The sequence below is a fragment of the Hakea prostrata genome, chromosome 2 (genome assembly GCF_041222555.1).
Source record: "Hakea prostrata isolate BN-2017 chromosome 2, UWA_Hpros_2, whole genome shotgun sequence".
NCBI classification, from domain to species: domain Eukaryota; kingdom Viridiplantae; phylum Streptophyta; class Magnoliopsida; order Proteales; family Proteaceae; genus Hakea; species Hakea prostrata.
Window position 1 is genome coordinate 9,472,193 of NC_142601.1, and position 14,979 is coordinate 9,487,171.

Sequence of the window (14,979 nt, forward strand, 5' to 3'; positions counted from 1 at the left end):
CGTTTTGTTCCAGAACTTCTCTTCTTCATCTACCCTTTCTAAACCTTTGAAGAGAGGGATGACAGGTTTTTCCCTCTTTCAGAAACCCTAATTTCCCCTTCATTTCCTCTGTTCCTTCTGCTGGTTGACTCAACAGGCTCTAATCCATCTCCAGGTTTGTTGGGTTCTTCTTCTTTTTCTCTGAATTATCGGATTATGTTTCTGTTTTAGTTCTTTATTTGGCATTTTAGGGCTAGGACGAAAACATGATGCACACCGGTAGCATTCCCTGAGACAAAGCTTCATCCTTGCTGAATTTTTAAACCATGAAAACCCAAATTCTGTTTCTCTCTCTATTGATCTGCTTAACTTCTCCATTGGTACTTTCTCGACGACGGAGAAGACGGATAGAACGGTGAGGAAATAAAAATGAAATTATTACATTTGTTCTTTAATTCCAAATAAATCAAGAAAAACAAGGGGTATTTTCGTCACTAAATTATTAAACTAATGAATTATGTTAAGCTTGTCCTTTTTTGATCATTTCTTGAAACCACAGGGGAACCATATGTAAAAGAAAACTTACACTGGACTGAAAGTGACTTGGACCAAACCTCAGGGGGTCCAGATGAAAATTACCCTTTTTTTAATTACAGAGAATAAAAATATATTACTTAAAATAGATATGTGAGTTAAAGTTCTGCTCATTACAAAAGTCATTAGTGCTGTTATTACTACATGCAGCCCATAATGCTGACTGAGTTTTGATAGAAGTGATGGGGATTTAAAATTACAAAAAGTTGCTCCATGATAGTTAGTCAAAATACTAATCAAGTTTGATGTCAAGTGCACCGGCTAGGCTTGTTGGCACGGTTTAGGCAGCAATTCAAACACCATTTTCAAGTTGCACCAAATTTCGTGTGGTCTCATAGCCATAGCTGATGTTATAGATAGGCCTTCTTGAATTGCCCGTAACAATGCCTTCATGCTGTCGTTTCCTTGGAATCTCCTTGTTGTCAGATGATAAAGGTTTCCTCTTTCTACAATCTCCAAGCACTATTCTGATCTATTCGAAGTTTGTTAGATACTTGTAAAATCCAGCCCTAACCTTGACCCGGAAACCTTGTTATTTGTAGGTCCAGTGACCCGAAGTAAAGTAAGAAGTCAGCTTTGGGCCATCCCAGTAGAGGACTTGGTGTCTGGCTTTGAATCCATGAAAGTTGATGAGGAAGTTCTATTTATGGAAACTGAATCTTGATGAAGATCGGATTAGTTGATGGACTTGGAGTGCTCTCTATCTTGGTTTGAAGGCATTTCTACCTATTAGGTAAGTCACTTGACTTGTGTGCAAAACCCCTTTAGGATTGGATTTGATCTGGGCCTTCAATTCCCTGTTTTGGTCTTGTTTGTCAAGATTGGTCGATCGATTGGTCGATCGGGCGATCGACCAATCCACTCGACCAATGAGTGCTTGTCTTTGGCAATTAGGTTGTTCTTGCTCTATTTAAGTCCAATCTCGAGTCCACTTCGTATTTGCTGCCTCCAAACTCTTTGGAACGAACCAAAGACCTCTGCAAGTCATCTCCCTTGCATCCTTGGTGTTTTCTTGACGGATCTTCGTCGAAACTCTTCTTTTTGCATCAAAAGGTATGTCTACTCTCTCTTCTTCTCCTCCATCTTTGTTTTTCTTTCCTTTCTGAGTTGAGACAGTAGAAGAGATGCTGCATTCTCTGTTGCAAACATCTCTGAACATGTTCTCATGATCATCCTAAGGATTTGAGGCTAGAACAATGATTTTAACCATGATCATTGCAAGCTTTTGAAGGAATCATGATCAAACCATGATCTAATCTTGTTAAACATCTGATTTGAATTCTGATCTCTTTGGATCTTCTATGATTGATCATGTTAGTAGTTAATTTCTGTGTTTTCCTTCCATGATCCATAATCTATCAATTTCTAGTTGTTCTCTTCTACCATACTATGTGTTCTTCATGAAGCATGATAGTTACATACATGGTAGGTTTTATTTCCTTATTTAGATTTATGCATCTAAGCCTTGTTCCTTGAAGATCTAAGTATGTTTTCATGATACCATTACCTGAAGCAATGATCCATCCTCCTATTGTTCTTGTCTTTGATTTCTATTTCGAATTCATCAAGATCCATGGTTGATCTAATAATGGTAACTTTTTGTTTCCTAATTTGGATCTTGATATCTTGATTTGATTGGTGTTTTGAGGTCCCCTATATGTTGGAATACTGCTGATGTAGTTTACCCCTTGATTAGTACCCTTTTGAACCACCAAATTCGGATTTCATATCTTAAAACTCTGTTTTTTTTAGGCTACTGTCTGCATTGGTCGATCGGCAGTCGACCAATCCACTCGACCAATGAGTACAGACAACTCCAGAATTGGTCCGTGTTGGATGTTTTGGTATCTTTTCCCGTTAGGGATCTTTCCTAATATGTTGTATATACTTGTTTAGGACCTTCTTCTCAAGTTTGCCAAGATCTTACTTGATTTCTTAGGATTCCTTTGCGAGTTATAAAAGGTAAGGATGGTTATTTCCTTAATTACATAGATAGCATGAATCTAGTTTCTATATTTGAATATCATAGATATGATTCCTAAATTAGATTCTTACAATGATATACTACTGTTGCATAACTTTGATTACAGTAGCATTACTTATTCATATTGAATTGATTCATGTATGATTTACTTACCAATGTTATACAAGTGATTGTAATTATTGATTTCTTTCCATATATGAAGTTACCATATATGTGATGATATGAATTGATGCATGTGTATGCTTAAGTATGGTTTGGAAAGGAGAGGTGTCCTTTTGACACTTCTGTCCTTGGACTACTACGGGAATATTATGGGATGTTTCCGGAGATGCCCTCTGGACACCTTCCTAAACTGTTGGATGACATATCTAGGATTGTCTAGTAGTGTTTGGCTAGGATGTTCTGTTATGTCAGACCCTAATCGGAGGGGTATTGAGACCGAACGACCCGTGGTAGCAATGGGGATTCATGGGCGCTCAAGACCGGTAACCAACCCGTGAGAGGACAGGAATCACATTGTGGGGGCCATTTATTGGTAGGGTTGCATATGGTTAGACTTGGGCTCACGGGCGCTTAAGACCGGTAACCAACCCGTGAGAGGACATGAGAGCTTCCCGTTTACCATATGTGGATGATCAATAGGGTTGATGAGTCCGTAGTCGTGGACTATGAGGACTCTAGTGTGAAGGATACCGGAAAGGATCGTCGGGGACGAGGAATGGAAGTATCTGGATCCGACTTGATGTAACTAAGTAGAAGACTTGCATTTGGCTAGGTTTTACCCCGACATGCGCCGTATTTATACCAAATGGTTGTGAGAGAGTGTGTTGACCTAACCCCCGCCAAGGTTTGTCCCGAGGGATGAAGGACCCATTACCAATCGGCTGCTCAAGACCGGTGAAATGATCCGTGAGAGAATCCAAGATATCTTAAATGGTTGAGGATGTGAGTGGACTTTCCTAAAGAAGTACGGTGCTATGACTTAAAGCATGTCTGCCAATAGAGACCAGCATACATAGAGTTAGATTCATTCATTCATTGCTTGTCTCATATCATATTGCATTTATGATTGTTCTGGAATCTTGCCATTTATGTTATTATGGATTTTAATCGCCTTCTTGAGTTTCTTTGAAACTCATTCCTTTATTGTACAATGTTTGTTAGACTATCCTGCAGTACTGAGTATTATGACGGTCCCTATGAAGAAGCGCAAGGCGAAGAGGCATATCTCCAGGAAGGTGATTGCAGTTACCACAATTACTCAAAGATCCCGCGAGTGGTTATGCTCCGTACGATGCTTAGTCCGACCATTGAGTGGAAGCGTCCTTGTGCCATTTATGAGATTTACACTTATAAGGATGTTGTCTATAAAGTGGAGAACAATTTAGTTACCCAATGTACTTGCTATTGGGATTAGATTTTGTCTAGTTTATTCTTTTAGAGCTACTTTTCCGCTGGTTGTAAAGTGGGATTTTTGCCTCACTTTACTTATCTGTTTGACACTCTGATTATATCTATTATTCTGATTCATTTATGATTCATTCTTTCTTTATTGGATCTATGGTTTATCTTCCGCACTTTTATTATGATTGTTCATGATTATGTTATTGTTTATGTGGGAGGTTGATCACTTGATACCTGATCTTCGGGCTGTGGATCACACTCTCGGGTATGCCAGATAGGGTACCGGCTGGGAGGGCGTGATAGATACCCCTGCACATAACAAAGTGGGTAAGTGGATAGTTTTGATATAGGACTGAAGATCATATTCCAACAATGGGCATGACCTAAAACAATTCTCAGGCTCCAGATTCTGTCCTACATCAGAGAGATTAGAGTTTCACAGATTATATTCATTTACCCATCTATTAACACTGGTTAAGATGTTGTATAGGTTAGGTTTTTGTTTTTTGAAAATAATCTTATTTCTTTCTTTCCAAATAAAATAACATTGTATTATAAAATTCAAAAAGAACCACTGTTTCATTCTTTTGTCTAGCTCTGTGTTAGCCAACATACTTCTGCATAGGTTTAGAATTGAACATTGGGTCAAATGTTCAGTTCTTAATCCAATCGCTCCTGCAGCCCAAACCCTTTTGGTCCATTCACATGAGAAGAAGACATGCCAATCCGTCTCTGCCTTGTTGCCGCAAAATTCACAGAGAGGATTCGTGTTTGACCATTTGGATAAAACACTCTTAACTGATAGCCTTGCATTCACAAGACGCCAAAAAAAGCTTTTAAATTTAGGGTGCAAAGGAAGTTTCCAGAAAAATTTCCACCACAAGGTAAACTCATTGTGACTAGTTGGGTATTTTTGTTTCAACAATGCTTGCCCCGCCAGCTTGGCAGAGAACTCGCCATTGGATCCAATTAACGATACCCATCTGTCAGGAACACAGAAAAGAGATAATTCAGATAACTCAGAGGAAATGTTTTCAGAGTTTGTTAGATGTGAGAAATACTCCCTGTTCATTTGAATATTTTTGACCATTTCAGCTGAATCGCACATTGGATTTAGGTTTTGCTTGAGTGCAGCCTTGGATTAATGTGAAAGTACAGCTGCCCATCCAACGTTGGCTGCACTGAAGCAAAAATAGATTTGTTGTGCATCAGTCCATGATTTGAAGGACCAATCAGTTCTCATTCATCAACAAACATTGATTCAGGTGCATCCATAAATAAGAAATTTTAATGACATATACTTTGTATTGAAGAAAAGTCACAGAATTCATGGTTTGATTCTGAGACATTAGGAATCAATCTTATGGTTCTTGGTGACGCTTAACGACTAACGAAGTCTTAATCGATCTTACAAGAATTCGAATCACAAAAAGGATCCGTGCGAAAGGACTTTTGGGATTTCCCGCTTGATACACGCCTCTCTGTAGCCAATAAATATATCAGTCTTTTTGCTATGAATGACTAGTTTTTTTTGTTAAGAAAAAAAGACAAAGAGATTTATACACCATAACTTATGTAGTTTCTGACGGGTTCCATTGTCCTCCTTTGTATACGTAAATTCATTCACTCGGTTATAACCGCATAGAAGTCTGAAAGCAATATTGGCTTTACAGTACGATCTCTGTTCCTTTTATTTATTTATTTTGTGGCCCCTTAAAAGAAACACTTGATACAAGCATAGTTTCAAGGCAGCTAATTCATTTAGGGAGAAATCGGTGAGGCTGGTGTTGCCGGAGTCGGAGTGGGAGAAGATGAGAGTGGAATATGACAATAGATTCCATAAAATTCTGATGTTATATACAATTATAAAAAAAAAAAAATTCATTTATATGGATGTAATAGTCGTTCAATTGTGTCATTTAAGCATTTTAGCAGAATTGGAGGTATGTATGTGCTTTTCAAAAATAGAGGGTAAGTGTTTAAATACATCTATTTTGAAGTGTTTTGAGCAATTTACTCTAAAATATTTGGCATTTAAAAAATATTTTATTTTAGTTTCACCCCCACGGGATCCATTAGCAAAAGTTTGGATCAAAATCATCAAATAAATAACATTATTTTGGACACTTTTACCCCTAGTCCATAACAATTCATTGATAAGATCAAACCATGAACTAAACAAACCTTCTACTAGAAAAAAGAACCCCAGACCTTAGGACAAAGACTGAATGAATAAATCTCCTCATTCTTCTGGCCTTCTATCTCCAGGCTCGTGCATGGGTATTGTTGCGAAATTAATGCGCATTACCTGTAGCGCACGGTCTCGAGATCGAAATCTCGAGTGCTCATTTCAGAAATTCATTCTTAGAAAGCGATTAAGATCAAAATTTCGACCGTACACTGTGCAATGCTATGCATTAATTGTGCAGAACCCAAGCAAAATTACTACTTCCATTAAACCTCAAAACAGAAAAGCATTGAAACCCTTTTTTTTTTTATTATCATTAAGAAAATAATATTAACAGCTGAAACAACTTTGCATGTAAACATCTGATCTCTGTATGTTGCTGCTGAATTGTAGATTCTGTAACTCACATATCTCTTTGTAGGTAAATGTTTGTGTTGTTCCTCATTGCGCAGAGGCAATGGGAGAATGTGTAATGTCACCCACCATTTTTAGAGCAATGCACGGCTGATCAACTGGCACCTGCACAGAACCAGACAAGTACAAATTGGAAATTAAATTCAGATGTCAAAGCTTCTGGGTGTTCTGCACATGGATTTCTAACTATAAAACTCAGATTATCTGGGAAGAAATCGCTTGCCTTTCTCAATAGGCCGGGGTTGTTTTATATGGATATGATCTACTAGTTTTAATTAAATAATAGTTGTGGTTTTCTTGAACTCATATCTTTAACAACCAACTGATAGAGACTTTCCTAGTTTCCCACATCCAAAGGAAGAAGAAAAAGAAAAGGTCACCATTGAATGGTGATGACTTTGGTGAAATATATGATGATGGATTCTGAATGGTTACATGCATCACTTTCTACATGATTAGTGATGCTCTTTACTTTGAATTGTTTGTTCTCTCTACTAGAGCCTCACCTTGTTGGTTGTAAATGTGGATCTTTTATATCCTTTAAGTTTTGGGTCATGGTTTGAGCCAAGAATCACAGCCTCATTTCCCTTCAATGGTGATGACATTGGTGACAAACTATGATGCTAATGAGAGATCAATAGATAAATAGAAAGATAGATACTTACATAGTGGCCAGCTAAAAGAATCCAATAGAAATGTAGATTCTTGTATGACTTGGTGAAGCCTTTTGTAGTTGTTGTGTCAACCCCACAATATAGGGCAGTCCTGTTTAAGCTCAAGAAGCTCTGGAGCCCATCCCATCTGAAAAATACATTTCAACATCTTAGTTTTTCTTACTTCACAGTAAGAACACAAGTATCAGAGTGTTTGAGAGAGAAAGAGAGATACTTCAGTTTCTGAATCCATGCTTCAGTCCCCTTGGTGGCACAAATGAGATCAACCTGCAAAAGAAGAATAAGATCATGTACACCCATGCCCTAATCATGGTGTGGTTGTGGTTGAATACACAAAAAAGCCAACAATTTCTGCAAAAGCTACAGATTCCCCTTCTTGTTTTAATTTTAAGCTAACCTTAACCAACTAAACTCCAGATGCTTACTTGTCCATTGTACACTGTCACATTGACTCCTTTGGCTAGAAGCTCACCAACCTGTGCAAAAAGCATACATCAAGCTCACTAGATGAAATTACTATTTGTAGAACTCATACCTAAAGTACATTCCTTCATTCTAAGGATAGAACTAGACAAGTTAAAATCTAATATGATTCAGGTCTTCCAGGTTTATTTCAAACATCCAAAATCTCTTAGTACAACAATTCTCAATGACACCATATTTTCTCACCAAAGTAACAAACATCTCCTTCTTGCACATAGACTAGTAGTTAAAATTGAGAGAGTTCTTAGCACAGTTGGACCAAAAGAAGATGCAGAGCAAGTCTTAAATGTTTAATTAAAGATGGCGTTAGTCATTTGAATGACCACGAAGAAGTCGTCATCAGGCATTACTAGGTAAGAATCCTAAGATAATTATGTCTATTCATGATGATGAATGTTACCTCATTTATCCTTGGTTTCATGAAATCACTAGCAAAAGTATCGAAAACAAGATCTGACTGTGCTCCCCATCTGCAATTGATTAACTAAATTCAGAAAGGAGGTTCGAGAAATAGAAACCATCAAAATGCTAGATTGCCTTAATTTGGTGAGAGAACTCACTTTATGCCTTGAGGAATGATTTTCAACTTTGTCTTGGCGAGTTTTTTCATAAAGCCATTAATGTCTACTTGACCATTGGCTGAAATCTTCTTGGAAGTGAGATATGTTGAGTACCTCTTCAGTGAAACTGCTGTTAATAACTTTGAAGTTGTTGTTGTTGTCGTCGTCCCAACATTGTCATTTGCATAATCCAATAGGAAGTTGTAGAAGTCCTGCATTGCTAAAGATATTCAGATACTCATCAAGGCAGCAGAGACATAAGAAGCAACTCAACAAGTGGATCAATGAGAGTTACCACTTTGTTACTGCTTTCCATAATCACACCCTCAAGCTCTTGCCAAGTGCTTGTTGCACTTTCATAGCTTCCATTCTCAAGTTGTTGTTTGATCTGTTGAGCCATACTGTAATAGGAAATGGTGTTCTTTAGATAACTGAAATTAACTCAATGAAATCACCCATTCCTACCTTCCAGCCTCATTCTTAAAAGAAAAACCATTAACATGTACCTGTTACACTTTTGCAATGCATTATTGTCAATTCGTGAGAGATCTTTGAGAAGAGGTCCCCAAGAAAACTACAATTTAAGATTAGCATTCTCAATATTTGAAATGACAAGAGTTTGGAAACTAAGTAAAACAAGGAAAATAGATCAAACAGAGATTTCTTGACTAACCACATAATCTTCAGGAGAGATCCAACTATCACCCAAAGCAACACCTATGACCACAGTAGAACAAAAACAAAATAAAAAGACCTGCAACTTAGAGAAGCAACTCATGAATTCTAATCTAATGAACAAATCCACACAATGTTTAGAAACACATAATTTAGATCAAAACAGACCTAGATGAGTTGCACAGTTCAAAATTTTCTAAAATTAGAAAGAGATTCAGTTTAAGTACCTCCAAGTTGAAGCTTCAATTCTCTAGCTTCAATGGCCTTCACAACTGAAAGTCCGACAGTAACTGCAAATTTCCCTCCATAAGACTCTGCAATAATGAATAGAGGACTCTTTTGAAGATTCTCATTCTTATTGAAAAGCTCTTTCAGTAAGGTAGTCAAGTCAGTTGCTGCCTCTTCATCAGTCTTCACCAGTAGAGCAGTATCCTCCACATAACTGAATCCTGTTCCAACTGGGTTATCCTGTAGAAACCAAAATACCCTCAACCCAGGAACCTCAGATTCATAAAAAAGAACAACACTGCATAAACTAATCAAACAAATGAGAAAAGCTGCACATATAAGGTCACTGACCACGAACAGAAGATCAGCTAGTTGAAGCCAAGTTGACTTCCGAGGCTTCAAATTTATGTCCAGTGGACCAATCTCTTGAAAATTCCCAACCGCAACCCCTGAAGAACCCTGCTCCTCAAAACAAAATGGGTTGGGAATTCAGGTTCCAAAACAAATAAAAAATTTCGGATTCAAAGAAGAAATACTCACAGGTCCACCCTGCAACCAAAGGATAATCGGCCATGGCTTGGAAGGATTTGCTGCTCTGTTTGGACTCTTATAATACCACCAAAACATATTGGCCTCTGCATTACGGTGAAAACAACAAAATAAAATCAATACAGGCAAGAAAACAATACAAACCCACAGAGGAATCCAATAAGTCTTTCCTCAACTCCATTAACAAAGAGAAAAACTCACTGGGTCGAACTTGAACATAACCCCATTCCTCTGATCCGTCTGCAGTTCCAGCACCGAAGGCTATTCCTCCATGAAACAGAGGAAGGAAAACCAGAACATAGATCAAAACAGATACAAGAGAAGTGAATTTCAGCATCGTCTAGCTTGTGACAACTGAGAAAAGGGAAAAACCAAAAAGCTAAGCTAGAAAGGATAGAGAGTTATGATTTCTGAATGAATTTATAGACAGAGTGAGACGAAGAATAACGGCAAATATGGAAAAGATTAAACGGAAAGTCAATGAGTCACGTAATTTAACTCTGGTTCCTCATTTTCTAGGTGGGATTCTTCCCCTTATTCTGCATTCAGTTTCGAGTGAATGGTGTTCTTTAACATGAATAAATGCATGAAGAGTAAATTTATACTAAAACTAGAGAAAGAGAGAGAAAAGAGACTATATACAGAAACTTAAGCTCCGTAGATTTGGTTTAAGGAATGGAAGACAACGATGCCGGAGAGAGTTCTACAATGGAAGTTTTGAAATTAATCATCTCTCTCTCACTCTCACTGCTGTCTCTCTTTTTTTTGAAGGGGTAGTACACTCTCGTTGCTGTCTGTTGCTCCAAAAGTTTGAGTATCCATTATAAAACAATGCGAGCTCGACTTCAGTGCTGCAACCGGTTCCGACATTTGGACACCCTATTTCATCTGAGCTGATCTAGACTCCAAAAGTTTATAGTAATTTCAAACACACTTATTATGCAAAGTTGCCAATATGTAGCGCGTGATATTTAGAAAGCGTGGCGAATGAGTGATGGTCATGATAGAAACCACGATTCTCACTTTGTTACACGTGTTTTATGTTCTAATTCCTCGCATGGGGGAATTGTAGACTCAACAACACTTTAGACAGGTATATACATCATCTTAGCCTATGAATTATGTTGATTATTTCTTACCCATCACTAATCGAATCCTAGAAGATGCAAAAGCAAGCTTAGTGAGACCGTTTGCCTCTGAGGAAATTAAAAGTGCGGTGTTTAGTATCAATGGGTTAAAATCACGAGGACCGGATGGTATCCATGGATATTTTATCAGCGGTCTTGGGAGGTTATCAAAGCTGATGTGGAGGCTATGGTGAATCAATTTTATCATCCATGTACCTTTTCTTTAGCTCATAATGCTACCTTCATCTTTCTTATTCCCAAGATTGATTCCCCGCAGGAGGTGGGACACCATAGGCCAATCAGTTTGTGTAACATAAGCTATAAAATAATTGCCAAGGTGCTAGTAAACCGCCTCAAAAACATTCTCCCTCATGTGATATCATTTCAACAAAATGAATTTGTCAAAGGAAGACACATTCAGGACAATATCTTGATTGCTCAAGAACTTCTCACAAAAATTCATAGACACAGAAACAGAAAATCAGGGCTTATGGCGGTCAAACTGGATATGAGCAAGGTATATGATAAACTGGAATGGGGATTCATCCATCAAACTCTCATGGCATATGGTTTTCCAACTCAATAGATTGAATGGATTATGTTATGTGTAAAAACGGTGAATTACTCTATTCTAGTGAATGGCTCCATAGCAAGGAGTGTTACCCATTCTCGGGGCCTACGACAGGGGGATCCTTTGTCACCATATCTTTTTATTCTCTGTGCGGAGTTACTAACTTCTCATTTGGAGCTAGCTATTATGTAGAGGAAATTGAAAGGCATTTACTTGTCTCAGGGAGGGGAGAAGATTTTGCATCTTGCTTTTGCAAATGATCTAATCCTGTTTAGTCAAACAAACAAGTCAGAAGCACCTACTTTTGCCCAAATAATTCAACAATATTGTTCTGTATCAGGTCAAGAACTTAATGTCCACAAAACTCGGGCACATTATAGTAAAAGTACATCAGCAAGCATGAAGCGAGCTTTATCCACACATTTTAACATCACTCCAACATCAGAGATGGATATGTACTTGGGCATTCCTTTCTTTGCAGGCAAGTTGAAAAGAAACACTGTCAAACCCTCATTGAGCGGGTATCTTCCCGATTACAAGGATGGAAATCGAAGCTCCTCTCATCACCAAGTAAGCTAGTCCTTATACAGTCTACTTTGGCTGCTATGCCATCACACTTTTTGTCTTGTTTTAAATTAGCGGCTACCACATTGATGGCTACGGAACAAGCAATGAGATCCTTCTATTGGTCTAGTGGTGATAAGCAACATGTACATACAGTGGATTGGAACACGATGTGTACCTCTAAAACTGAAGGGAGGCTAAATATCCACAATCTTTATACTTTCAACCTAGCGCTTTTGTCTCGGAAGGCATGAGAATTACTCCAGACTCCATCTTCCTTGTGGGGTCGACTTATGTTACAGAAATATTGCAAACACTCTTCATTTCTTGAAGTCCAACCACTGGCCACAAACTCCTGGGGTTGGAAATCTATTTTGATGGGGCGTGATTTGATGAAACAGGGTATGTTCATGCAAGTTGGCAATGGAGAACTCATTAATCCTTGGAAGTCGTATTGGATACCAAACACTCTCCCTGATTAGGGCTGTTACCCCTATGCATGGAAGGGTCCTGTCAAAGTAGCCCAGTTGATTAATGCTAGCTCTCATTCCTGGAATTGAGATCTATTGCAGAAATGGTGGCCGAGTGACATAGTGGAAAAAATACTAACACTCCGAATACCACATTTTGATATGGAGGACCGCATCATCAGGAGCCGGACTTCATCGGGGCTCTTTACAGTGAAATCAGCTTACAACTTGGCTTGTGCTCTAAAGAAGAGCCACAACAATCGGCAAAGTTCTTCTTGGCATTTACTATGGAAATTACCACTTCCGCCAAGGGCCATGCATTTTTTTATGGAAATTGCTACATCAAAAACTTCCCACAACTGACCTTCTTGCCACACGTGGTTGTAATATTTCAACATCTTGTCTTTTCTGTGGCAATATGGAGACATCCCCCGACCATATCTTTATCCACTGCCGATATGCAAACACAGTGTGGCATAATCTACATTTCTCGGCCCTGCTCAGAGCTTTGTCCATTAAAGATGTGGTGGAATAGTCAATGTCTCTAGCTCTGAGAAATGAAGAGGCAGACAAGATCATCAATTCTCTTCTCTCCTTATGGCTTCTTTGGAAGTCTTATATGAGCACTATTGCCACACCTAACTCCAATCAACTAGCACATCTATGTTTCCAGATTTGGAAGGGCATACAGTTTTACCACACTCCTTAGCCTCGAGTTCTTGCATCTTCTACAACTTATGAGTTATAAAATGGATAGCCCCCCTCCCCACTTTATAAAAATCAATGTGGATGGCTCATTATATCAGGAGCAAAGGCAAGCGGGGTATGGCGGCATTGCTAGGAACCATTTGGAAAAAATGTTATTTGGATTTAGACAGGGATCAATATCTCAAGATATTCTTACTTTGGAAGCATTGGCAATGAGAAGGGCTATGTTATGGGCGCATGATTTTCAAGCGACAATAATAATGATGGAGAGTGATAATCAAGCATTGATCACTATCATTCAAAAGTACCCCAAGAGGTGCCTTGGAAACTTTATCCCATTATCAAAGACATCAGCATACTGGTAGCATCATTTGAATCTTTTTCCTTCAATCATGTTCTAAGAGAAGCCAACTTCGTAGCTGACACATTGGCTAAAGAGGGAGCACTAACTTAGGATGCTTTTTTATATGTACACACCCCTCTCCCTTTATTAGGCTATTTATGTTATTTGACTTTATTTCTGTAGGTTGTAATCGTGGTTTTTCCTTTTTAATCAAGTTTCTTCTTTAAAAAAAAAAAAAAAAAAAGGAATTGTAGACTCATTTCCCCATTCTTGACTTGGATTTTTTGACCATTTTCATTTCAATGCCTAAAGTTATTTTTTTATCTAAAGAAATGATATTTTTTTTTTAGTCTCTTCTATTGTATCATAAATCATATATAAAAGACTAATGATTAAACGGTCTCTATTAGTTTAATTATTTGTATGATTAAAATGTCTTTATATCCATTTTTTTTTTTGAAATTGAAGTTCATCTCGGCCAGCTTGGGCGGACCTTGATTACATCCTAGGGGGAAGACGTTTGCAAAGGGTTGAACCCACGATTCTCCTTTGAGAAGCATGGATCTCTACCACCCTACCAACCCTGCACTGATAATATATCTATTTCTTTTTTTCTCTTCGGTAAAATGCGCTTTATATTATAATAAGAAATATATCTAATACATTTCAATACATGTCTTTGTATAAGCGAATTAAAAATCAAATATTTTTAAATAGAGACTTTTACATGTGGGTTCCCTTAGTATAATACATTATATGTGGGTCCCAACTAGACTAACGCCATTAGCCGACATTAAATGTATTTAGATTTTAAACCTAGAGGGACCTAAATACTCTTTAAGTTATTTAATATAATGTATTATGACTAAATACTCTTTAACTATTCACAATAAATATTTTTTAAGCTATACATTAATTAGTGTTTAATGATGTTTTTTTTTTGTCAACAATGTTTAATGACCAAAATACCCCTATTTGCAGATCTTATTTTCTTGCATTTCTTATTTTCTTTGGAAAAATGATTTTATACAAAAAGATTTCAATGGAAAGGTTTGGGTTCGACCCTTGTGGACGACAAAGCTCCCCTCGAGCAGGGGCGGAGCCAGGATTGAAAGTTGGGGGCCAAATAGTACATGGGCCAATGATGGACCCACAGTGGGTCCCACAATTATAAGTAAATTATAAAAAATATATTAAAATAAAGTAAGGGCTAATATTGTGGGAGAAAATTTTTGAAAAATCTTAAAATTTAAATTGCTATTAGTAGGAATCGAAACTTTATGAGAAAATTTAATGATTCAAAATAAAATAAAATGATTATGATTAGATATGATAAAATTGATGGTTGAAATCCTAAACAAGATTTAAATTTCCATTAATAGGAAATGAAATTTTAGGAGAAAAATTTAGGATTAAAAAAAAATCAATTATTATGATTAAATATGGTAAAATCAATGGCTGAAT

The 14,979-nt window shown here is 37.5% G+C and overlaps 1 protein-coding gene across 1 annotated transcript; it reads right to left on the reverse strand.

The window, feature by feature from the left end:
* Positions 1-6,590: 6,590 nt before the first annotated feature.
* On the reverse strand, positions 6,591-10,069 carry LOC149023652 (serine carboxypeptidase-like 51). The gene is made up of 13 exons (XM_089143340.1): positions 9,934-10,069; positions 9,724-9,818; positions 9,535-9,642; positions 9,183-9,423; positions 8,954-8,997; positions 8,787-8,854; positions 8,576-8,681; positions 8,281-8,492; positions 8,121-8,190; positions 7,663-7,713; positions 7,452-7,504; positions 7,229-7,364; positions 6,591-6,668 (listed from the first exon to the last, which is right to left on the reverse strand). The coding sequence occupies exons 1-13, from the start codon at positions 10,067-10,069 to the stop codon at positions 6,591-6,593; spliced, it is 1,398 nt and encodes a 465-aa protein (XP_088999466.1).
* Between the last annotated feature and the right edge of the window lie 4,910 nt (positions 10,070-14,979).